General features: G+C 36.4%; 2 protein-coding genes across 2 annotated transcripts in view; both read right to left on the reverse strand.

The window, feature by feature from the left end:
* Window positions 1-403, reverse strand: part of TXNDC11 (thioredoxin domain containing 11) — a 26,673-nt gene extending 26,270 nt beyond the window's left edge. Inside the window, exon 1 of the mRNA XM_010003204.1 lies at window positions 312-403. The gene's annotated coding sequence lies outside the window, so the exon portion shown is untranslated. The remainder of the gene's footprint in view (window positions 1-311) is intronic.
* Window positions 404-1,326: 923 nt separating this feature from the next.
* On the reverse strand, window positions 1,327-22,887 carry ZC3H7A (zinc finger CCCH-type containing 7A). The gene is given in 23 exon segments (XM_010003205.1): window positions 1,327-2,244; window positions 3,583-3,746; window positions 4,596-4,729; window positions 5,483-5,591; window positions 6,103-6,208; window positions 6,712-6,845; window positions 7,376-7,452; window positions 9,391-9,572; window positions 10,554-10,651; window positions 10,889-11,085; window positions 12,129-12,290; window positions 13,980-14,172; window positions 14,944-15,008; window positions 16,203-16,410; window positions 17,042-17,133; window positions 17,136-17,315; window positions 18,084-18,114; window positions 18,908-18,949; window positions 19,036-19,116; window positions 19,847-20,005; window positions 20,561-20,758; window positions 21,620-21,659; window positions 22,772-22,887. Coding segments are annotated over 23 exon segments (2,910 nt in total). The 5' UTR covers window positions 22,840-22,887; the 3' UTR covers window positions 1,327-2,054.
* Window positions 22,888-24,466: the final 1,579 nt, after the last annotated feature.

Genomic DNA, 24,466 nt, shown 5'->3' on the forward strand with positions numbered 1-24,466 from the left:
CGCCGCCGCCACGTCCCGCCGCCCGAGCAGGCGCGCAGGGCCGGGCCTGGCGGAACCCGCCGGGAAGGGGGCGGGAAACGTGTTAGGAATTAATTTGTTCGCCTCCTGCGATCTGTGCAGGACGTCGTCACCATCCCCTTCGCCCAGATCAGTGCATTACCCCGGTGGCTCCCCCGTTTCTGCCCGGACCGAGCCCCTCCGGCCACTGTCACCCCCCCCGCAGCCATTAAAGATGTCACACCATCCTTACAGAACAAGGATCATGTTTAGTTTTGTCTAGAATTACTTCCAATAATTTACAGAGCACTGACATGAAACAATAAAAGCATAAAATTGAGAAAACAATTCAGAAAGGCACACAATACAATCAGGTTTTGTCACGAGTAACAGTGTCTATAGAACTATTTCAAGCTCAGTTTATTACAATGTAAAAAAATTAGCCTTGCAGCAGGTGGTATTTCAAGCACCAAGCTGATTTTATATGCATACTCTACATCCTATCCAATGTACTTCGGCCCAGCCTGGAAGGAACAGTCACTTTGCAAGTTCCCCTGGCTCTGGCTGAAGCATAAGGTGGTTTTAATACTCATTGTGCTTCTGTTTTGTGGAGTGAAAGGGACACATTATCCAGCTTTGTCATGTGTACGGGTACCACCGAACTTTGGTTCAACACTTTTTACATACACAACACACGGCCAAGGACTACATTCAAGCTACTGAAGTCATTCTTCAAGCTCTTCTAATTACACAGGGTCAGCCAATTACAGAGAAAATTGCTCTCAAGAGAAGGCAGTTATGGGGAAAAAAAATAAACCTAGCTTGAGCTGCTTTGCATGAAGGACTGAAAGAAGCTTAGTTAAAAAACAAACAAAAGAATTAAGTGAACACTTACAAAAGCTGAAAGCATGATCTGCAGAGAAGCAGAATGCAACAGAAGCTTCAGGAACTGTAAAGTCAAAAGGCTTTCATCAGTCAGAAGTCACTTCAGCCTGTGAATGATTTTCCCTTTCCTGTGCTCTGCAGGAAATGGAATCTGAAGCACCATCCACCTTGCAGCTGAGGGGGTGGTTCATGCCCAAGTCAAAAGACTTGTATGTCCCAGCATTGCCTAGCTCCAAAATGCCTTTCTACTTCATGAGTTAGTTGGCTAGTTTTGTTACATTAGTGATGCAATGAGCTAATGACAATACAGAAAATTGCAAACGAGCAGCTGGAGACACAAATACCAACCTACTAAATATTTTGCTACACGTGCTCAAGCTTTTGCTAATATGCAAATAATTGTTCATTTTTACAAAATCTCAGTCCTGAGAAGCTACATGCAGAAAAGAGCTTTGTGTAAAGTTCTTTATTACAGGCAACATTAGTCCATACAATAATACACAATACTGACATACAAGTGTAATCTTTCAAAATCATCATTTAAACAGCAAAGACCAAGAAACAGAATTTTTAACTACTTCATTTTCAAAAATTAATACTTTTTTCCTCCCAAGATCCTTTTTCAGTAATTTATATTGAAACATAGAAATAGAGAAAAAATACCCATTCAACATATATTGTAGTTAAATGGTTATTTTGTTTAAAATCTTTAATAAGAAAATCCTTTTTAGCAACCTACATATAGATAAGTAGCAAACTTTGTTTTAAACAAATCCTCTCCATTAAAAGATCTGAAGAATTTTTATCCATCATTTTCTTCTTAGCCCATAACACTCTGTTTTATAATACCTTAAAGTTTTTCAACTGAAGGACTGATACCAGGGGGCTTCCTAGACATTATAACCTCTCTTTCCCCCTTTCTATTTCCTAACTTTCTGTCCAACAGAAGGTGAGTAAGCACATAATACTTCAGATTTTTTTAATCACCACTCTGTTTCATGAGAGCATAGACAGGTCTGCTCAATCCCCCTAAATTACTACATTTTGCTGTTCAGGAGGAACAATATATGCCAATAAAAGCAGAAAACCTGCAGCTTTTCTGTCACATGCTTTTTATTATTGTCAAATTTTCTGGTTTATGCTTCCAGCTGATAACATGTGTCATCTCTGTATTAGTTTAAATCTTTAAACAAAAAACTATATTTTCCAAAGTCATTATCACTGGGAGCAATCAAGTGGTCTTTTCTTGCTTTGCTGAGCTTCATTCTTAAAACTTGTCTTCGTTCTTCCCACTCATGGAGTTCAGCATTTCCATGGGCAAACTTACAGTTGTTTCCTTCAGTGCAAGTACCAGCCATATATCTGTTAAGACAGATTTCAAATAGTATTTTCATAGAATTAGCATGATCACTGTTGTATCTAGGTATTTTCCTTCTGGTCACATTTTTCCAAATACACTAAAATACTAAAGACAAAAAAAACAATTGGAAGAGTATTTACATTTTAAGTAAGACTATAATAACTGTTTAGAATCTGATGGTATTTTACTTTCCCAGCTGCCAAGTATAGAGGTCAGAAGATGTCTCTTTTCTTTCTATTCTTCATGCTCCTACTTTACTGAGTCATTTCATGCTCAAAACTTTTTTTGTCCTCAGGCCAAATTAACAAGTGAATTATTACCTTATTATTTAACTCACTAAGCTAAAGAACTACTATTGTTAAAAAATCCAACTAATTACCCTTCTTAAACTAAATTTGGAGTTTAAGTACTCAGTATGACTTAAGAATCTAACTTATCCTATTATTTTTGTATTAAATCATAAGCCTGCCAGTTTCTATTCACTTTATATGGCATATATGAGGCCTGTTAAGTGTTGAAAACATCAAATACATTTAGGATGTTACTTAACCATTTAGCAAAGCTAAAGCACATAAGCTTCCATGCAAAGACTGCAAACAAAAAATAACTTGCTTTATAGACTGTGGAATTTCTCAAGATCCCTAAGGCATTCAAAATGTTGAACTTGAAATGGAGTAACAAAAGGTATCCATACCAGTGAATTGACTCTCAGCTCCAGATTTTAGATTCCAAGAAGTTTCCAACAGGAAAAAGAACTTCAGATTTACAAAAACACAAATCTACTGCAGTCTGGATAACAGGCTGCATTGGATAACAGGCTGCATTGAAGGATTAAAAGGAGCAACAAAACATACAAGCAATGCTGAGGAAAACCAAGGGGTCTTGAAACTTCTCTTCCACACTTTCATAAGTTATTTTCAACAACAAATACTTGATTTTAAGACATGTATTTTGATGCTAACAACATTTCTACCTGCCTTATCCCTCCAACAACACTGTCCAGCTAGGTACTGTTCTTGTATTCCACAGGTAATTAGTATGCAGATGCCTAAGTAAACTTGTAATAATACCAACCATATTTCACATGGCTGCAATAAACTTGCAACCATTTATTAACATCACACAAGCAATTAATTCAGTTCCCCAATTAAGAACCTTGTCACTCCCCGAGTTCTAACAGTACATGTTAAAATACTGTTAATTACTTGATTTCTTATCAAAAGATGAACACAAAGGAAGAAATACTAGAAACACTGTATGTCAAAACTAATAACTGCCCTCATTATTTTCACTATGAACCATAGTTTTTTAGCATTTTTAACAACTTAAAACCCACATACCTATCACAAATGCTAAAATATCCAGTTGGAAAGCGATACTGCCAGCAGTTTTGATCGTCCTCAGTGTGGAAAACCTTCTCTTTATGCTTTTCAGAAGAAATGTGACCCTGCCATTGCTTCTCACTATTACAGTTCTTCCCACACATCCAACAGTGAAAATCCACCTGTTTTGTAAGGAATTTGAAAACAAAACATTGAGAATTAGATACTTTAAGCACAGAACTGCTCCTAATACACTTTTAATGTTTTCTTTAGGTAAAAAACAATGTATGGCCCAACATAATCAGTTACATTTATATAAACAATCATCTCAAGTTTAAGATCTCTGCTGGACTTAGATGATTCAGAGGAACTGCTTTACAATGTCAGTTAATGTTTGCCTTTAGTGCAGTTAGCTATGATCTGAGGAAGCACCAAGAAAATAAGAACAATGTATGTTACTGAATGGGTGGGGGAAAGAGGCAAACAAAACCAAACCACATTTGTAAATTTAGAGATACACTGTTATGGTTTAAGTGAGCCAAGCTAATTTTTTTGTACTGATATGAGGACCTAGAGAGAGGGTCTTCAGGATCCTGGGAGATCCAGGAGGGGCAGAAACCCAGTCCTTTTTCCTGCTCCCTTCTTCCATGCTGCTGCTGCTGCATTAGGTGATCTTAGAGAGAGGCTCCTTTCTGCTTTTCCATCAGCTCAGCAAGTGCTCTGCAGAACCCAAATCCATTGGGTGCTGGGAAGAGCCATGGACCCCTCTTCCAAGTTGTCCTGCTGCAAGGGACTCTCAGACACCAATCTCTGCGATCAAGTTTTTAATATATTATTCCTCTTCTCATGTGCTACTGCCCTTTTCTGGTTCTGGTAAACCTGTTCCAGTTTCAATTTCCAACCTTTAAGTTTCCTCCTTATTCCCCTTTTATCTCCCCTCAGCAAGGTTGAGGGGGGTAAAGAGCAATTCAGCCCTCTGGTTTTGGTTCACCCTGACCACCGAACCGAGCCAGACACCTGTGGTTACTCACCGTAACTTCAGCATAGTCCGTCGGCATGTGAATTTGCTTCCCATTTTCTTTGTTGGCCTGAGCAGCTGTATCATCTCCTTTTTCTGTTTTTTGACTTTTTAGCCATATGTCATACAACTGCTCCAAGTCTTGAACTAATGAGAGCAGAAGCTAAAATAAGTAATTAGCAATTAAAGCAAGAGATTGAGAACACTAAATAAATTGAGTTTGCGAGCATACTTCTGTCCCCATTTACTGTAAGAAGGAAAAAGGAAGTATGCAACCTAGCCAGCTACATCTCTAAGATATATGTATTGCCAAGAAAAACATGGACCTCTATCTACTTACCAAGACCCATTTCTGCCTGTTTAGGGGAGGCAAGATACTATACATTTCTGAACAGGCACCCAAAGTAGAGATAACAACTGTGCCACTAGGTAACAGCTGTGCCACTGCACAGCAATACCTGAATTTCAAAGTACTAATACATAATGCGCTACAGCTACTGGAAAACTTAATCTGCTTTTTTGCAGACCATGATATGATTATAATTTATGTTATTTATTACTTCCAACTTTTAATTATTTCTCCTTAGTAACTCTCTAACAGGATAACATGAACAACAGAAAGAAAATAGTAATTCCCAGTAAATACACTGGGGAGTGAATCCTGCCCCATGTTATTAACATAATCCTACTGTGTAAATAACAAATATTGCTGCATGGATCAATACCCTATTTCTAAGACACCTAAAGAACCAGACAGAAACTACTTCATTGTTAAAAACCACACAAAGCTTTACTACAAAGGACAGTGAAAGAAAAGTGTATTAAAAAGTAACTGAGGAACAAGAATGAGAAGCAGAAAAGTTAATATTCACAACATGTTTGATTTACTCCTTTACTTACTGCTGTTCTCCTTCATATAGGTCCACATCTCTCTTTCCTCCGGACTGTGAGCAAATGAGCAGTTTCCATCATACTGACATTTCTTGCCTGAAGCAATATGATTGCACAACTGGAAGTGAATTTTAAAAAGACATTCATATGAATATAAAGTAAAATGGATGATAGTAAAAAAATGTGGTTTTTTTTCCAGTCTTGGCTATGTTTCACCTCCCAGACATTTATATCACATGAAAAATAAAATAATGTTTATTTTATTAAAATAAAAATAATATCTTGTAGTTAAGAGAAGCAAAATGTTGGAAGCAAGTACCATGACTGCTTTTTGCCTCCTACCAGATCACTAACCACAACTAAGTTTTTAACTCTTTCTGAAATATTTAGTGGAAACAGTAAGAACTTAGTTAAATCACTTAAAAAGTTAACTCCCAGTGATGAGAAAGAGCTTCAGTAATAATGTGACGTCAGTCCTTTTCTAAGGCTGAAATCAGCAGAACCACGATTAATATATTTGCATGAACTCCCATGGGAATTTCTGCAGAACTGATGAAACCAGCCCAATGACTAGGATTTTCCAGTTACCCTATTTCCTTAACTAAACCATTAGCTTTAGGTTAACATACATCAAACTGCAGAGGCACTTGTTTCTTTGCGGGAAGAGGACGAATGGTCATCCACTTCTTACGTTCATTAGACATTACTAGCACCACACGGCGATCTTTGGTCCATCTAAAAACCAGATGTATTCAATGAAAGAAAGTACAATTGAAGAAAGACACACTGTACCCAGAAGCAGAAAAGCCTAGAAAGGTTTTTTTTTAATAAAGCTTTTACCATATATTTGAGGTATGATAGGATGAGGGTTAACGGTTTTAAACTGAAAGGAGGGTAGATTTAGATTAGATATTAGGAAGAAATTCTTTAGTGTGAGGGTGGTGAGACACTGGAACAGGTTGCCCAGGGAAGCTGGCCAGGCTGGATGAGGCTTGGAGGAACCTGGTCTAGTGGGAGGTGCCCCTGCCCATGGCAGGAGGTTGGAATTAGAGGACTGCTAAGGTCCCTTCCCACTCTATGATTTAAGTAAACTCTACCAGAAACTTTACCATTACAGATAATGAGCAAATTTTTAAAATTCTTTGTATTATTCTTTCCTAAGCAGTAACAAAGTTTCCCAAAAGAGGTTTTAAATGGCTGACAAAACAGTAACATTTTCACTGTTTGCCCTTACTTACGGGTGCCTTGCCTTTGCACTACAGTATTTTTTGTTTCTGTCTGGCTCATTAACTTGACCATTTCTCCAGCACTGACCACAAACAAACTTCATCTTCAAATTAAGTGATCCATACTTCATTTGGTTCCCAAAGATCTTAAGTAAAAAACAAAACAACAACAATAAAAGGCATTTTGTATCTGCAAATAAATCCATACATAATTATTAATTACCTCCTACAAGAAAAGTTTACAATACACTGCATGCCTTGTAATAGCTCAGCTTGTCATTTCAAACTAGACATCTCTTAATACATGCATTTTTAAGTAAATTATTTCTGTTTTAGTTTTATGTACCCAGAAGTTGTGATAATATGTACCAACTAAACACACAGCAGTCCTACATATTGAAGAGCTAACGAATTGTCGTATGGCACCTAACTTTGAAATCTTATTTAGGTGTTATGTTCTTCCTAAAAAAGGATAAGCAAAGCAAGTTAGGAATTACATAGAAGGAAGGCAGACATTTTAGCATTAAGTGGAGCAAGCCAGAGAAAGCCCCTGGTGAAAGAGATTATTTGAAGAGAGCATTAAAAAATAATTTCTAAAATAAGCTACATTACATACTTACAATAGAATTAACATCAAAGTCACTGTAGAATTAGTTTAATGGAAAAATGAAGATACCTGTGATCCATGTGCACTGGCTTCCATGTTCTGCCAGTATTTCTTTGATTCTTGAACAATAGTATCATGTGAAATACCTGTAAAGAAAGGGAAAAAAGTTGTTGAGCACTTCTGACTGATGTAGAATTTCAGACATGCTCAAACTGGAACGCTGCTGAAGCCTCAAAGTTTTCATCTGTTTTTATTTTTAGATATTGCATGCATATACACACTTTCAAGTGTATGGGTGTGGATATACATTCACATCCATAAACACACACACACACTTAAGCAGCTCATGAGGACCTCCAAAACAGAAATATTTTATATATCATTACATTGAAATGCAAACATAAAAGTTTTTTAAATTACAGATTGCTCAAATAAGTTAAGATGAATTTAAAAATATTTAAACTAATGTATTAAACCTTTAATGAAAACCTAATTAGAAAGCTACATTGTATTATGGATCACAGAAAAACTATCCAAAATACAAACTGACAGATACTAAATTGCCCCTGCTGTTTTTATGAAGATTTTAAACAAGCCCTGTTAATTATGTTTTGTTTCAGAAAAAAATACACTTTAGCTAAGGTTCCTATTGCAGTTATGCAGTGTTCACACACACTGTAACATTTACTGCTCTAATTACACACAGACTGTAATCTGTGTTTGGATTTGAGAGTGAGTAAAATGTTTCTTTCCTGAGCATTTTCTGAGCATTCCTTTATTTCCTACAGCTTCCATTCAAAGGGGAACTTAATTTAAAGAGCAGAGACTGAAGGCAGCGTGAACACATCATAAAATAAAAATATGCCTTCTGTGGCAAATCAGGTTTCTTGGAGAACCCAACCTCTACTTCAAAGTAGAAATGACAGAGTAAGTATTTGCTATCCCTGACTTGGCAGGGGCAGCTGGTAAGAAAATAACTCATTTACTTTCATATTAAAAATTCTAAAGGCTCATTGGAGGAAAAAGAACAGGAAAAAAACCAAAGAAACAGTCATCTCCTGTCTCTCTCTCTGACCTCCTTCCTCCCAAAATTTTCAGGTCAGTATGACATCTCCTCTCAGTATGCCTGGAAAATAATTTTGACAGAAAGCTGAAGCAACAAGGAGCCTTTTCTTCAAAGATTGGACAACAGGTGAAAAATCACAGGCATAAAGGGGTAAAAATGCCAGAAACACCAACACATTTCCTTTATTTCTCTATGACTCACAAGGATCCAACACAATTACTTAACATGTGAAGTACTGCTGTCATACAGAGCAAGGTAGGAAGAACGAGAAACTCTTACACAGTAGAAATGATTTACTGCTCAGAATTTGATTGCTTTAAAATAAAAAAAGAACAAACTTGCAAAAACCCAAAATGTCATGGACTGTTTGGAACTCATGAGCAAGGAATGTGCTGTAAGTACAAAGACACATCATTCAAAAGCTATCAGCTAGGAATGAAGTAGTAAAATTGTTGTCCTCAAAGAAACCAACAAAAATAAGCCGTATCAGCAAAAAGCAGCCAAAATGTGCTGTGTAAGCAACAACAAAGTTAACTAATGAGAGACTGAAACATTTATTGTCTGCCTCACTATATGAGAATATTAGAATGGCAACAAGCTGTAAAAGAGGCTTAACTGCAGAAAAACTTGATCTTCTATTGGGGGATGCAGGGAAACCACAGCATAAATAAAACATTTCAAGATTTTCTTGGAATATTTGCTCTGTGAGAAAGAAATATGGTCTAGATCTTTCAAAGTTTGAAGGTTTAAAAATAGAAAATCTAGTTTGACTCGGATTTAATACATGCTCAAGACTTCTTTTATTTCATTTAAAAAATCTGCATAATGAGCAGTTTTGTAGCCTGCTCAACACTTCTAATTATATTTACATTAGTGTTTATTGAACATGCTGTATGAAAGATTTCTGCAATTTGTAAGTAGATGCACTGATCCCAAGTTGCTAGTTTCAGAAGGGAGTTGAGAGAAGGAAGAAGTAGCATTACAACGAGGAATAAAGTGAGCATTTTACCAAACTTACCTGTTTCCCGTTGCATTATCCAGACCTTAAGCTCTACCAGACTGTGGGCATAAAAGCATTTATCCTCTCGTAAGCAGCCATAATGCACCTCATGTCTGCACAGGTCAAGTTGACAACGAAGTTGGAAAGGACGGATTTTGGAATATTTCACCATAGTTTCTCGCAAAATGTGGACAAGGCACCTGTTTTGAAAACAGTCAGTTTTAGATAGTCCTTTAAAGGACCTTGTTAACGTGTGGAAAAACACATAAAATAACCATCCTTCATCACAGCTTATTCAAATGTTCTCTACTTGAAATGAGAAAACAAAACAAAAGCTTCCAGAAGGAAGTAACACCTACTTATAATTTTTAGGCTTAGTAAACTGACAGTACTCATGAAAACCAGGTCCCTCTTCTGCAAAGCATTACTGAACTCAATCCAACTTGATCACTGGTTTACAAGAGAGGAAGCTTATCTTGTCCACTTTCAAGTATATATCCTGATCTAATTACAAACACGAGCACTTATTCTTTTGAAGAACATCAGTAAAGAAAGAGTTTATGCATTACAGTGAGCATTCTAGCTCTTACAGCTATCCTGTTTCCTTAGTATAGGGAAGTGGAGTACAAACAGATATAAAGACACTTTTCTCACATTATTTTTCATCAACTGAATTGGTATGGAATATGATCTATTTCAGACACCATAATTAGGGTAAACCTATTCTTAACTGACTGAGTTAAAACTACACCAAAACCAGCAAAACAGACCAAAGAGCAAACTTTTAAATTCTTGTATTAATTTATTTACATTGATGTAGCTCACCAAGTAGATAAGCTGTATTAATTTAACATCACACACCTGTTTACATTGATGTAGCTCACCAAGTAGATAAGCTATTAAAGCCAGTAAGACACCAAAGCCAGTAAGACTAAAAACATGAGGGTGAATGCACCAATTCTGAATGCATTGATAAAGGATTGATAAATAAGTATTTCACTTTCAATTTAGTTATGAGACAAACCTTGCTGAGTTAGTTTGTCTTGCCAATACCACCAAATCGTAACAGTCAGTTAGCAAGGAACAGAAGATAATCAAGAGTTGAGAAAGTCAAGATTAAAAAAAACCCTGAAACTTTTGCTTTTCATTTGAAATTTAAAGAGCTGGTACTTCAGACATACTTGTTATCTTCAAAGTCATGCATAGCAGGGTGAGAACAAGAAGATGAATTATCCTTGTTCCTTTTGCTTATTATTCTGGGTTTGTGATCAAAACATTTCTGGAATACAAAAACAGGTAATTATAGAATACATATTTTATACATTTTAAAATATACCTTACTTTAAAGATTTTGACAGAGACTTCAAGTAGTCTCCAATCTAAACCTTAGCCAGATTATTACTGAACCTCCGTTTTGAAATTAACAAATTAGTCATGCATGAACCAAAGCATTTCTTTCCAGGTGACTTTGTTATCTATTATAATTGTTATTGCATCATTAGAAATATAGCAGCACCTCACAAAGAAACATAAATAATCCATGATGCTCTTGAAGAAGTCGAGACACAGTCAAGTTGATCTTTCCATTTCCTCCAAAAAGAGCTTCTCGACTAAAGGCTCCTTTGCGCTCCAGTGTCCACACATCTATCTCCTCCTGGCAATATGCAAAGGTGCAGTGACCTGGGTATCTGCATTCCTCTTCAGCAGCAACATCTGAAATTGTAATATTGAACATGACATCATTTTTACACAACTTCTGTTGGAAATTAATCGTAAAACTTCCACTACTTACACTTCAAATGTTTTTAAGCTACATCTATCATAAGCAGGTCACTTAAGTCCAGCAGACAACACCTCACCCTCAATGACTTGTAGAAAATGTAAAACTTCTCAGAAAGGCTGACACCCCCCCCCATCAACTGTCCTCTTCTAGTCTAAGGCAACAGTGCTGAGAATCCAGAACATCCTTTGCTTAAATACAGTCAGAAATAGCTGTTAATTCATCCACGAGTTACCTTGCTTACATCAGAAATTGAAGTTCACACTGCAAAAGTCCAACAAGAATGCTTTTTTGTTCTTTTGAATAGTAACAGCCCAGAAACACTGTTTTCAGAGCAACAGTACACTCCAAGCCTGTATAACAGTCAGACCAGTTAATTCACTAACCTACAAACAGCAGACAAAGCTGTGCTTCATGTCCCTCCCAGCCCAAACCATCTCCTTGCCAGAACACACCAACTGGTAACAAGAAGGTGGGTGAATGCTGACAGACCTGCTCTAGTCAGAGAGCAGGCTCCACCTCTCAGGAGTGAGCTCTATCATCTCTACTGGCTGGCCAAACAGCAACACAAATGCACCAAAACATGTTGGAGAATATCAGGAACAGGAAGAGAACTACTTCCATGCCTGTCCCTAGTAATCAGTACCACATGCACAGTTCATAGGAAAAGAAGAGAAATGGGGGTAGCATGGAGTGATACAATAAAATTAAGCAGAAGTAGGGATATAACATATGGCACTTGGAAGCAAAGTAATTCATGATGAAAACCAGTGCAGAAGTACAGTCCTTGTTCTCTGAATAATCCAATTGATGGTCAAAATATGTTTCTCCTTACAGCCTTTGAAAATATAAGCAACTCAGTGAACTTCCTTCACTTTCCATGAGCAAGAATGAAAACTCACTGCTTTACTGTGGAAAAGCTAAAATATATTACTTTGAGTGCAGACATTAACATTTTACTACCTGTAACACATACCTTTACATATATAATATGGACCCACATACTGTGTCTTCGTTGGTCTGGGGCGTATTTTTTTCCATGATTTATCTTCAGAGTTTTTTATTCTGCCAATTAGAATATCTTTCTTACATTTATGTTCTAAACTGGGATGGTAAGCATAATCCAATAATTTAGGACCTGAAACAAACATGGGAAAATGTTTATATTTGCAGATATTGCCACATACTTTAAATGTTTCCATACACAGTCTGGGACATAAGCCCAAAGCAAAGAAGACGAACACATTGTATGGAATTTCCTACTTGCACCAGCAGCTCTGAAGAACCAAAATCCATTAAACAGTCAGGTTGAGAAAAACAGAAAAAAACTGAATACTTACAAAAGGACCAGTCTTGCTGAGAAAAAAAACCACACAAGTTTTTTGTGGAGCGATGCTGTGTTGCAACCTTAAAATTACTTTGGTATAGCAACAAACTGCTGTGTCTTTTAAAATTCCAAAGTATACCTTTCTAAAACAGTAATTTAAAATTTAAATGCTTATTTAGAGCAAGTCAGTGCAGATGAATTCCAAGGATCAGTAAACGGCTCTCTTAACTTTCAACTTTTTTTGTATTAGAGCAGCTACAATTTTCAGAGACATGTCAGGTAAGAAGTACATATGTGCCAAAAATACACATGCCAATCCCAAAACTTTGGGATTTTGGAAACAAATACATGCCTAGCTTTAAACCATGTCCCTAGGATGATACTAAGGTGAAGATTACATTACCACCAAAATGAAAAATTCAGGGATAGAGTCTGAAGACGAGCAACACTCAGTGAATTTTGCTACTCAGTGAATTTTGCTATTACTACAAAAACAAGAGTGTGACCCAGTTTCCCTGGACAAGAAGCTGAGAGAAGAGTTCAATTTCAAAAGTAGGTAGTAAAAGCAGGAAACACTTCAAGGCTTTAATAGAGATGCAAAGAAACAGCAGAAAAATGATGCTTTCATACAAAACATGAAGCTAGGAACATGCCGAGAACTTCCTACCACTATTTTATAGCTTCTGCTTTTAACAGAATGTGTTTTATGTTTTTTCAAACACATGATGGATTTTTCTTGTAAAAATAATTTTAAACCAATACAAAAGTTCAACTCCTAAATGTCTCCATACAATTCTTTATTACTACATCAATATCAAATATCACCTATAACATGAAACACAATGCTTCTTTTATAAGATTAGTCTTAAAAAAAGCTATCGTCTCTAAAATATGGCTCTGTTTAATGGCAACAGCTCAGGCCTAGAAGATTAGTTATATTAAAGCCCAATATTGGTTAAGATTCTTTGAGTCAATACAGTGGAGTTAATTATTACTCAGGTTTGGAAGCCTCAGGATTATGATTTAGAATTAGTTTGAAAGAACAATAAAACAGATGGGATGTGAAGGTTACCAGGTACTTTGAACTGCAGTTCAATTCCCCATGGCCAATCAGAGAGAGTATTGCAAGTTTTTTTTTTAGTCTTGAGCAAAGGTGTCATTCTTCACAGAACCCTGGGTGTTGGGAGGAAAGTGAATACAGAATGTGAACGACCTTTCATAGTAAACCTACAGGTTGGGGAAAGCGTGTGGCGACTGTGGTGGTTTAAGGTATCAAGAATCTACTAGGACATGAAATAGAGAAGATAGAAGATTAAATAGTTGTTGAAACATTTTACCAGTTCCTTAATCATAAAATCCTACTACAGCTGCAAAGAACATGACTGGATTTACACTGCTTAGAAGCCAACAGTATCTTAACTTATGAACACTAAAGTTTTAGATGTACGGTTTTAATTTTTTAAAAAAAAAATCAAACCAGTGGAGTTCAAAGCCCCTTACCTTTTTTGACAAAACATAACTGGCAGGCCTGTCTTAGCTCATGTGTCCCTTCTAATGGGTTTCTTCCCACAAGTGCTGAAGATACAGGTATATTAGCAGTTGCACTGCTAAAAACATTTGAAAAGTCATTTCTAGCTTGGCCTGCAATTCCCACATAATTTTCGGACCCAAACAAGCTACTAGGGCCATTTACCTGTTGGAAGAAAGCACATTTTCCTTCATACATATAATGTAATTTATCTACAATTAAAATTTAACCTACTGAAATTATTCTTTGAAGCATAAGACTACACACCAAAACCACAAAACACAATAGAAACTTAAGCACATATATAAGAAGAGGACATGAGATTTTACAAAGGCTGTATATCCAGAACAGACTAAGGATCTAACAAGACCCAACCAGGTACAGGGAGAAAAAACAAGGCTTGCCAAGCTAACTACGATTCCACCATGGCTCATTAGGATGCAAACCTTCATTCCACCCTTCCCCACATAATCAATGGCCAGCAGCATGATTGAAGATATACAGCATGACCAGAACATCGAGACCAGATGGATCCTCAGACATAAGGTGATTTCTGCTCTGTTTCTGTACTGGACAGAATCCTGGACAGCCCTCCAGGATTCCTCACAGTTGGCATTCTAATGGTAAGAGATTTTCTCTCTCTTACGTGGGTTACTTTATATTTCCACAGCATTTTACAGCAAGTTCCTCAGAACAGACAAGTGGCTATGGCAGTAGTCAAAGCTTGCATTTATAAAAAACCTTTGTAAATATTTTCTTGTGTTCAATTACTGTGGCTGTGAGTTACTGTACCACTGTTTTCCAAGCCAGAATAATAATTTAATGATAAAAGTCCTGTACTTTAAAAACTGAAATCTCTACTCTAAAAATTAACATCTGTGTTAAGCCTTCAAGGTATTAGCAGTTGAACTGATGGGAAAGATGAAAACCACTTACAAATAATGGGGAATTACTGCTGCTTAGTGCTGGTGTTCCATCCCTAGAAGTTGAACTTGTGAGGTCTAAAGGAATAAAAATAAGTTTTAATTAAGTTCCCCAAAACATCCTATACAAAAAAATATTTATCATTCCTGAGAAACAGAAGTATCAAAGGTTTCATTTTTTGACAAATACTGAGGCTTTTGTTTTGTTTGCTACGGTTATTGTTAAGCCCCTTGTAAATATCTGAGCTGAAAAATTACTAGGTCATCACCTCCTCTATAAAGTCTGTTAAACAAGAGCAGTAGCTTCACAGGCATATGCTGCCCCAACATGAAGATGCTTGCACAGTACAAAAAGAGTAGCCAGATAAGCAATTCTTGACTATTAAACTTGAGGAGATGAAATACAGTTAATATGATTCTTCTATTTTTAATTCTCTTTTGTACATTTGGCTTCATTCTAAAGAGAGCATGCTCCTGTAGCATTGCTAATTAGAGAAAATAATTGATATTTTCTAGTTCATTACCTGTTTGTATCTTATTTCACATAGCTAATTTCACTACATAAATAGAGTCCCTAGAGTTCTAAGCACATAATTTGGTATCATTTCAGAGTACACAGTTATGTTAGGCTTTCAGAATTCTTGTTTTTTGCAAAATTATGGAATGGTTTGGGTTGGAAAGGATATTAAAGATCATTCAGGTTCAATTCCCCTGCCATGAGCACTACACCAGGTTACTCCAAGCCCTATCCATCCTGGCCTTCAACACTTCCAGGAATGGGGCATCCACAGCTTCCCTGGCCAGCCTGTTCCAGTGTTTCACCACTCTCACTGTATATTCTTTTCCTAATTGTTTAATCTAATTTTACTGTATTTCAGTTTTAAGCCACTACCCCTCGTCCTATCAGTGCCTGCCCATGAATAAAGTCTCTCTCCCCAACTCTCCCTGTAGCCCCTTCAGGCACTGGAAGGTGCTCTAAGGTCTCCCCAGAGACTTCTCTTCTCCAGGCTGAACAGCCCCAACACTCTCAGCTTGTCTTCATAGGAGAGGTGCTCCAGCCTTTCAGTCATGTCCATGGCTCTCCTCTAGACTCACTCCAACAGGTCTATCTCCTGTTTACAGACCAGGATCTGTTCCACAGATCAAATGCCATGCAAGTGTTAAATACTACTGAACAGCTGTGAAAACTCATTTGTTAAAAAGAGAAGCCAGTTGGCTCATGTACAACTCACTCTCATTATAAAAGGTCAAATATTAAGACTAATTTCCTACCTCTTTTTGGGTCACTGATTGAAAAAGTGCTTAATGGTGAACAAAAATTTTCCAGTGAAGAAGCCAAAGGCTGTGAAAAGATTTCTGAAAGAGAAGCTGAAGGAACAAATCCTGTGCTAACAGGCAGTGTACCCAACAAAGAGGCAGAGAAAGGTACACTAGGAGCTACACCTGCTGCAGGAATAGGCCCTCTGGCTCCTGTAGTTTGCTGGAAAAAAAAGAAATTTAAAAAAGAATGTTCACACACAACAAAAAAAATTCTTAAGAACACAACCTGCAACAGTATCTCTTTTAGTAAAGTTTTTGCAAAGGTTTTATAAACCTACTGAAAAACAAAAATAAAAGGCACAGTAAGAGCCACAGTACACTTGGAGAACTACAATAATCAAATCCTAAGAAATATCCTAATGCACGGAATCAACCACTGTAAAGGTTCAGTTAGCTTAAGTTTATTAACAGATTTGGATATTTTATGAATTAGATAAAACCTCAATTTCCAAATTATGTTAAAAACATAAGACAATAGGGAAGAGTACTAAAGAGTCAAAAAATCTCCATAATTTTTTCTAAATAAAAGAAAATATAATTCATATTTCAGTAAACAGTTAAAAGTTAGCTTTGAAATAAATCCTCAGCAAATGTTACCACGGTCTGCAAAGGCCAGATCACCTTTATTTTCCGCCCCCCCCAAACAACATATCCTTCTATACACCTTTGTTAAGGACATTACCAAGTGGGGAGTTTCCCTCCCTCCCTCCTCCCTGTTGCCCCAAGAAGCTCTTCTCTCTCCTCTCCACTCATAAGACAGTCTTTTGAGAAAGAAAACAAACAAGTCTTACCATTACACTTTCATCTGGATCAGGCACAGAATCAAGTAATTCATCAAGTTCTTCCCCAATAATTATATCTCCATCTCCACAATCTAAAAAAAAAAAGGGAAAGAAACATTCCCTCCATTTGCTAACACTGCAGAAGGCAAAGAAACCTTTTCCACTTGAAGAGGCATAACAGCAGGTAAAGATGGTACAGGTACTGATGATCCTTTGGACACATCAGAAACAAAGTTTGATGATGAAGCAGCACAAACCATCTCTTGCTTCTGGTCTGATAAATCTGAAACAGAGAAGATGGGAATGACTGGAACTTTTGTTCAAAGATGTAAAAATATATTGCATAACTTGCACCCTAACTATGGGTGGGTGAGGGTGTGGAGAAACATGAAGAATGCTCAAGTACAGCATCACTGAATGTCTTCAGCTTCTACTGACTTCCAGTTCATGTGTACCTGTATCACAGTGTTTATATACTACTCAAACTAAAAGAGACAGGCAAAGTCACAGACCTGATACTTTACCAATCTTTGGCATATTCTCCCCTCCTTATTTTTTAAATTTGAAGAGAACAAAGGGTAATGGCTTTAAACTGGAAGAGAGGAGATTTAGGCTAGACATCAGGAAGAAACTCTTCACTATGAGGGTGGTGAGGCACTGGAACAAGTTGCCCAGGGACAGTGTGGAAGCCCCAGTCATGGAAATGTTCAAGGGCAGGTTGGATGGGGCTTTGAGAAATTTGATCTAGTGGGAGGTGTCCCTGCCCATGCAGGGGGACTGGAACTAGAGGATCTTTAAGGTCCCTTCCAACGCAAACCATTCTATGACTCTATGATAGGAGCAGTTACAATTATATGAAGCTGAGGAGACCAAAAGGAAATTTGTTTAAATAATTATATATGTAATTTGAGAGATAAACAGACTCTAGCACAGATTTTTCAAATGACAAGATGAATTTTCTTAAGAAATTTTATAACAAATATGAGATATACATGGCACATCTAGCTTCCTAAGCTTCCTAGCATTAATACTGTAACACAACAAGACTCACCTAACTCAATATCTTCTACGGAAGAAGAATTCTGTAAGTGAGAAAAAAATACCTCTCAGCATTTTGCAGAAGAGTCATTCAACTTTTTCAAATACATAACTACAGACTAAGAATGTAAGCCCTCAGATTTAGGTTTTATAAAATTTGAAATTCATGAAATGTAATGGAATTTAAAGGTCAAGTATTTTTTTAGGTAAATCATCTATTTGCAGCCTGAAATCCACTCATGATATCACAAAAAATCTGCAACCAACCAACCAAAGTGAGAGTTATACTTCAGGGAATGAAAGTCAAAATAGTATCTCTTAGATGAGCTGTTCCTAAATTTCCTTCATTCATTTACATCTAAATTGTCTACATTCCCATGAAAAAAGGTCTTTAAAATAATGATGATTTCCTTTTCAGTACTGCTATTCAGACACATTAGAAACAGCAAGATTAATGCCAGTTCAGCTGCTAGTGAAGGTCAAATTTGGATAAATGCATAAATTAAGAGGGATTTTATCCCAGTACCCTTCACTTTCATAACTGTCAACAAAATTAAATAAATAACTAAGCACATTAACTATATCCTTGCCTCAAAACATGGAAAGTAAATACATTAACTGCACTGGATTTAATGTTTTAGCTAACATTTATTCTACAAAGATAACCTGAATGATAATCTTGTATCCTAATCTGCCATAAATATAGAGCAAAACTGAAAACAGAAAGCTGAAGTCCAAAATAACAGCATCTTACATGAAATGTCACTTGCACCATCTTGACTTCATCATTGTGAAATGATGAAACAATTACTCCCTGTACTCTAAAGTCAGCCTTACCTGAGTTGATGCATCACTAGAAACTGAATTTGAAGAAGGTGGCTGCAATGGAAAGATATCTTCATTACATATCAGATCAGTATCAAGAGAGGGAAGTCTCAATGTAAAGTGTTAAAATAGTATCTTACCTTTGCTCTTACATATGCTTTCCTAATTTTTAATCCCAGTTTTTGAGCTAATTCTTGAGTAAGCTTAATCACACTTTCATCCTAAAAGACAAAATTTCATAACTTATATGCATTTTCATCTAGTCAAGACATCTGCTTACATCTCACTCAAAATTCTATGAGATCCCTATATGCAGGATGTCTCAAAATGCATCTTTATTCTTTCACAAAGACAGGGAACTGCAAGCTAACACTGACGTACAGCTAGGTACAAGCGAAATTTCTCTAGTATCTGGAATTCTTAAAAAAGCAGAAATTTGACAAAACCAAAGAACAACAAACAACTATGGAAACCAGATCCTCAGGACCAGCATTTCAGTCTACAGATCCTCTCCTATCATACCATATACAGCTTGTTAATACAGTTACATCCTAAAATTAGAGGTGCAGAGTAAGTGATTCAGATGGAAGACAATGCATAGATAAGAATATTTTTCTCTTATGTTGTGAGTATACTTCTGACTGTAGAGACTTTTAGTCAAGTAATTCAGTGGATCTAGCGCTTACTGCAAATGTTTATGGGACTTGATCCCTACTGCAGAGTGACTATTTCTTTTGCTGAAAGTGAACAGAAACTGAGCCTGGGGACTGTGATCTCTGCTATCAGTCTTCACTTCCACAATAAAACACCATTGGAATAAAAAGTATTTCTACTCCATTAAAAAAAAACAACAAACCAAACCAACAGAAAAAACCTCCAATGATCTTGAGGCAAGTATATGTTTTCTGTATTAAATCTTTAAAAACAATCATCAATATATAATTTACCTACCTGTGGCACAGCAAGAGAACATTTTGCTACAGCATCATATGCTTTCTTGTACCTTCCCAGTTCACTCAAAGCTTTTGCTTTCCGATAGAGAGCTCTGAAATTGTTTTCATTCAATCTTAATGCTATCTCACAGTCTTCTAGAACTTTTTCATGCAATCCCTACAAGGAGAAAAAATGGAAAAGAAAAAAAGCACTAATCATATCTATTATAATTCAAACACCAAATTTAAACTGTATTAGATGAAGGAATTGAAAAACCCCAAAGCATTCACCAAGGCCACTGCATAATGAATGTGTAAGTTTTGCTAGGCCTCCAACTTACACAACTAAAAAGAAGTAGGGACATCACTCATGTAAAACCTGGTATTAGTTAGGAAAACAGTTCAGCTCTTTCACAAGAGCCACCTTATTCCACAGAAAAAGCAGCAGACTTGGGTGCAATCAGCAGCATAAATTAAAAAAGTACAGTTACATCAAAATCCAAGCCTAGTATGACTCTGTTATGTTAATACTTTAGTATTAGTTACTAAAAATATCCCTATGATTATACTTATAAAAAGAAGAGATTAAAGAATATGCCAAAACAATTATCTGAAACATGCCAATTCTCAAACCAACACAAAGAGCTTTTCACTCACTAGGAAGTTTTCCACGTCCTCCCACACTGTTAGGGCATTATTCTTGAGAAATCCCACCGTTCAAATAGAAGCTTACCATATTTGAAAAACATGCTATCCTGTTCACATGCAGCTTCTCTAAAATATCATCAGAAACATGGATTTCTTCAGAATTAGCATAATCAGCTATGTTTATAGCTTCTGTATAGTGACTCAGTGATCCTCTCCAATCCCCTTCCCGATATACATCATTCCCTTCATTAAAAAGATTTCGAACAAGCTCCCGTATAAATAACTGGAACAAAGAAAAGAAACACTCATCAACAGCAGTTTTGTTGTTTATCTTTCATACTTCCAGATGCATTTTAAAATAGAAAATTTATCCTCCTAGCTTCATGGACCCACAATGAAAGGCTAAATTTTTGTCTCTATTAATGTTTTTTCTTCTGAGATTTTTCCAAGACAATCTCTAATATTCAACACCACGATACAGGTAATTAAAAGAGAGGCTTAACTACTGTTAAAAGAATTACATTGTGCAAGTAACTTAAAAAAGACATACACACATATATATACACACATTCCCTACATTCTTTTAGCAAGTAGCAGCCGTAACAACTGGCAATCCAACAGTACACAAAGGTTGCTTTTGCAGAGCAAAAAATACTAAACTGTCAATGACTGCATTTTTATCTGATATGTTATTAAACCAAATTAAACAATTTACCATAGGACAAAAATGCTAAAAAGACTAATCTGAAAATAAGTAACAAATTATGCCAAGTAATACAACATGTACAGAAACAAAACGTTATGAAGACTTACGTCACTAAGGTACTTTTATTTCACTTTTGCTGTGCTACTCTAAACTTTACTCAGATTATCACACTGTTTTATTCCACAAATGCCCCAAATTAATTCCTAACATCAGTAGAGAATGAGTTAATTTAAACTGCTATGCGAGCAAATTCCTGGCATCCAAACATCCGAATACCTGTATCACAATGTAAGTAGCCCCCTTGTTCCAATACTGAGACATTGTAAATTACTATTCATATTATACCATTAGTTAAACAAAGATTAAAACCAAGAATAAATATAGTAAGATAGGTCTGTGTTAAAAACCCTTCTGGCAACGCAGAAGTAATTTCATTACCTCATACTGTTCTTGTGTCCCTGGATAGGGCAAAGTAGACCTAGAAAAAGAAATTACAAAATGTACTTAAGCATACTGCTTAAGAGACCATCCCATTGTAGAATACTGTTTCTTACTTTGAGCAGTCTCACTTGCTGCAACAGGCAAATCACTAAATATTGTCTATTGCCTGCACCAAACAAGGCGGGGGTGCTGCAGATCAGTTTTGATTAAATAACTGTTTTCTTATTACTAATGAATCATTTTCATTTAAAGCTACACAGCCAGCCTTAATTCTGCTGTTCAAAACATATTAATGTTTTGAATGCTTTGAGTTTAAAACCTCAATGTTGTTTAAAAACAATTTCCTTCCTCTCCTCCACTGTACAGAAACAGATTATACAGGAGAACTGCACTCCTCTTGCACACATTACAAAATAAAAAGAACACATCAATTTTAATTAAGTCATACCAATGACACTACCGGAATTTTAAGAGTTCTTCTGTATAACATGCAACAGGGATTTTCTCTCTCACAGAACAGAGGTATTTACTGCTAACTTTTCAGGAAGAAGAACAGGAACCCTTTCCCTTTCCATGTATGTTATCTGAATATCTAAATATTTTTTAAAAGGGCAGGAGGTTTTTTGTTGGCTTTTTTTTTTTAAGAATGCCTTATGCAAACAATGAACTTGTGCAAAATTTCACAAGCATTTAAAGCTAGGCAGGACCTCTTAAAGAAGAGTTTGTCCTTGATCCAAATGAAAATTAACTACTCACATGATTTTTCATTAGGTTAAACTGTAGCTCCAGAGAAATGAAACATTTAGGCAGTAGTGAGCAAGCCCATCCCGCAGTAACCTAAGTTACTAAGTGTAAGGTGGATTTTCAGGCTACCAGCATTCTCCACCCACCAAAAAAATTCAGTGCCGATTTTTCTCAAAGGTAGAAAGGGAATAGCCTCCTACATCCGATCTGCTCCATTTAGGAACAAATAGAGGTTCTGCCTTTTCTGTAAGACTGGTCTCCATTTCCATAGCAGTGTTAACAAATATTCTGAGGAGAAACACAGGTCCTCCTTCTTCCTCCACTGGTGATATATTAAAAGGACTTTCACAGAGCTACCCATCCATATCTAAATAAACATACAAGAATAAAACCACAAAATCATACTCTATAAACTGGAGTCCTTTCTTAATGTCCTGTTGTCTAGTGCTTCTTTCTTCCGACACATTTGACATGTTATCCTGAACATTCACTTTTCGGATATGCCACTCCTCGAAAAGGAAGAAAGATAAATGGTTGTTAATACATAGCAAGTCTGCTTTTAGACCAAGATCCAGCCTCACGTCAACACCAGCTCCATCATACAAAAATTATTCTGCACCACAGAGAATACTCTCTGAATAAACTTCAGAAAAACACTCAAGTGCCACAGAGAGAGACAGAAGCCCCAGGTTAGATCCAGCACCCCTTCTATCAGTGCCCAGTTACACAATATTTCCACAGAAAACCGTTCTTCCCATTTCTACTTTTGGTTTTCCAATTATTCTAGATCATGCAGAGTCATGTTAGTGAAACTAAACCAAACTACAAGCATGGCTTGCATGCATTGCCACAATGCTAAGGTCCCACACTGTTCCCCTTTAGTAGCTTTTTACTTCTTTTATTTGTTTGTTGAAGTAAAAATAAACTCAAGACCCTGGTAATACTACTAATAACTAATAAAACCCAAACTGATTAGAAAACTACCATTAAATCTAATTCTAGAGTCTTTCATCATTACCCAATGCCAAGGTGTAATTAGAAGCAAAACACTACAGCTTTAATAGTATCTTCTAGTTGACCAAGGTGAAAATCTCGGGAACTAGTAGAGAAGACTACCTACTTCATGTGAAAGACAGAACTACTTTACTGTAATTCCAACATCATCAACTTGACATTTAACTCGTATTTAAGTAGTCTGAATCAGTGAAAAATTGTTAATGTCCTTCATTTAGTGGATTTACAAATATTCAGGTTAAACAGGTTAAAACAATCTGTAGAACCTTCAAGACAAGGCTGTTTGAAGTATGTTTTTCACAGCTGCATACAGTTGTGACTAACTGCAATGTAAGAACACAACTTATTTTTTTAAAAGTAAAAATTTTCATTTTATTCAGAAACAGGCTTTAGCTTGTTAAGAAAATTACTTTTTTGTAGGAACTGATAGTTTGCAAAAGCAAACCCCTACATTTCTGTTAGTCTTGAAACTACGCTAAAGAAGCCAGTATTTTGTGCCAGGTTACAATTTCACATCAGTGATAGAAGAATTAAAACAAAGTAGAATAAAAACAAAAATAACCTCCAGTAAAAGAAACAAAATCCCAGGTGAGAACAGACACTGGCTGAAGAAGATACCCCACTTTCTCGAAATGATTTGGAATAACAAAAGATTCTGAAGATATTTCGGCTCTAATAATGTTTACAAACCTTTCCAAAGCATCTTACACAAATGTATGAAGTCTACACCATTTCAAGTAATTGATTTAGTCCTATTTTAATATGTTTGTAAAATGAGCCATAAGAAACAGAGTAATTTTCTTAAGGCCACTAAGCAAACAAATGGCAGCACTCCAAGGTCCACTTTTCAACTCACTTCCCACCGTGACCTCTAATATCAGCAAGCTTTGAAAAATAAAAATATCAGATTTGGGGACAAGAAATACTATGACTGGAAATTAACAACCTTCAGCTGACCAAGTAATTCTGTTACTGTTTGTCATTGACATTACTAGTTCCAGCTGTTATAAATACTTCAATTAAGCATTCTCTGCACCTTCAGGCCTAGACACTGCAAACAACTGGAAGTCAGTGATCCTTGCTGCA

Source organism: Chaetura pelagica, unplaced genomic scaffold, assembly GCF_000747805.2.
Source record: "Chaetura pelagica isolate M959 unplaced genomic scaffold, ChaPel_1.0 scaffold138, whole genome shotgun sequence".
In the NCBI taxonomy this organism is placed as follows: domain Eukaryota; kingdom Metazoa; phylum Chordata; class Aves; order Apodiformes; family Apodidae; genus Chaetura; species Chaetura pelagica.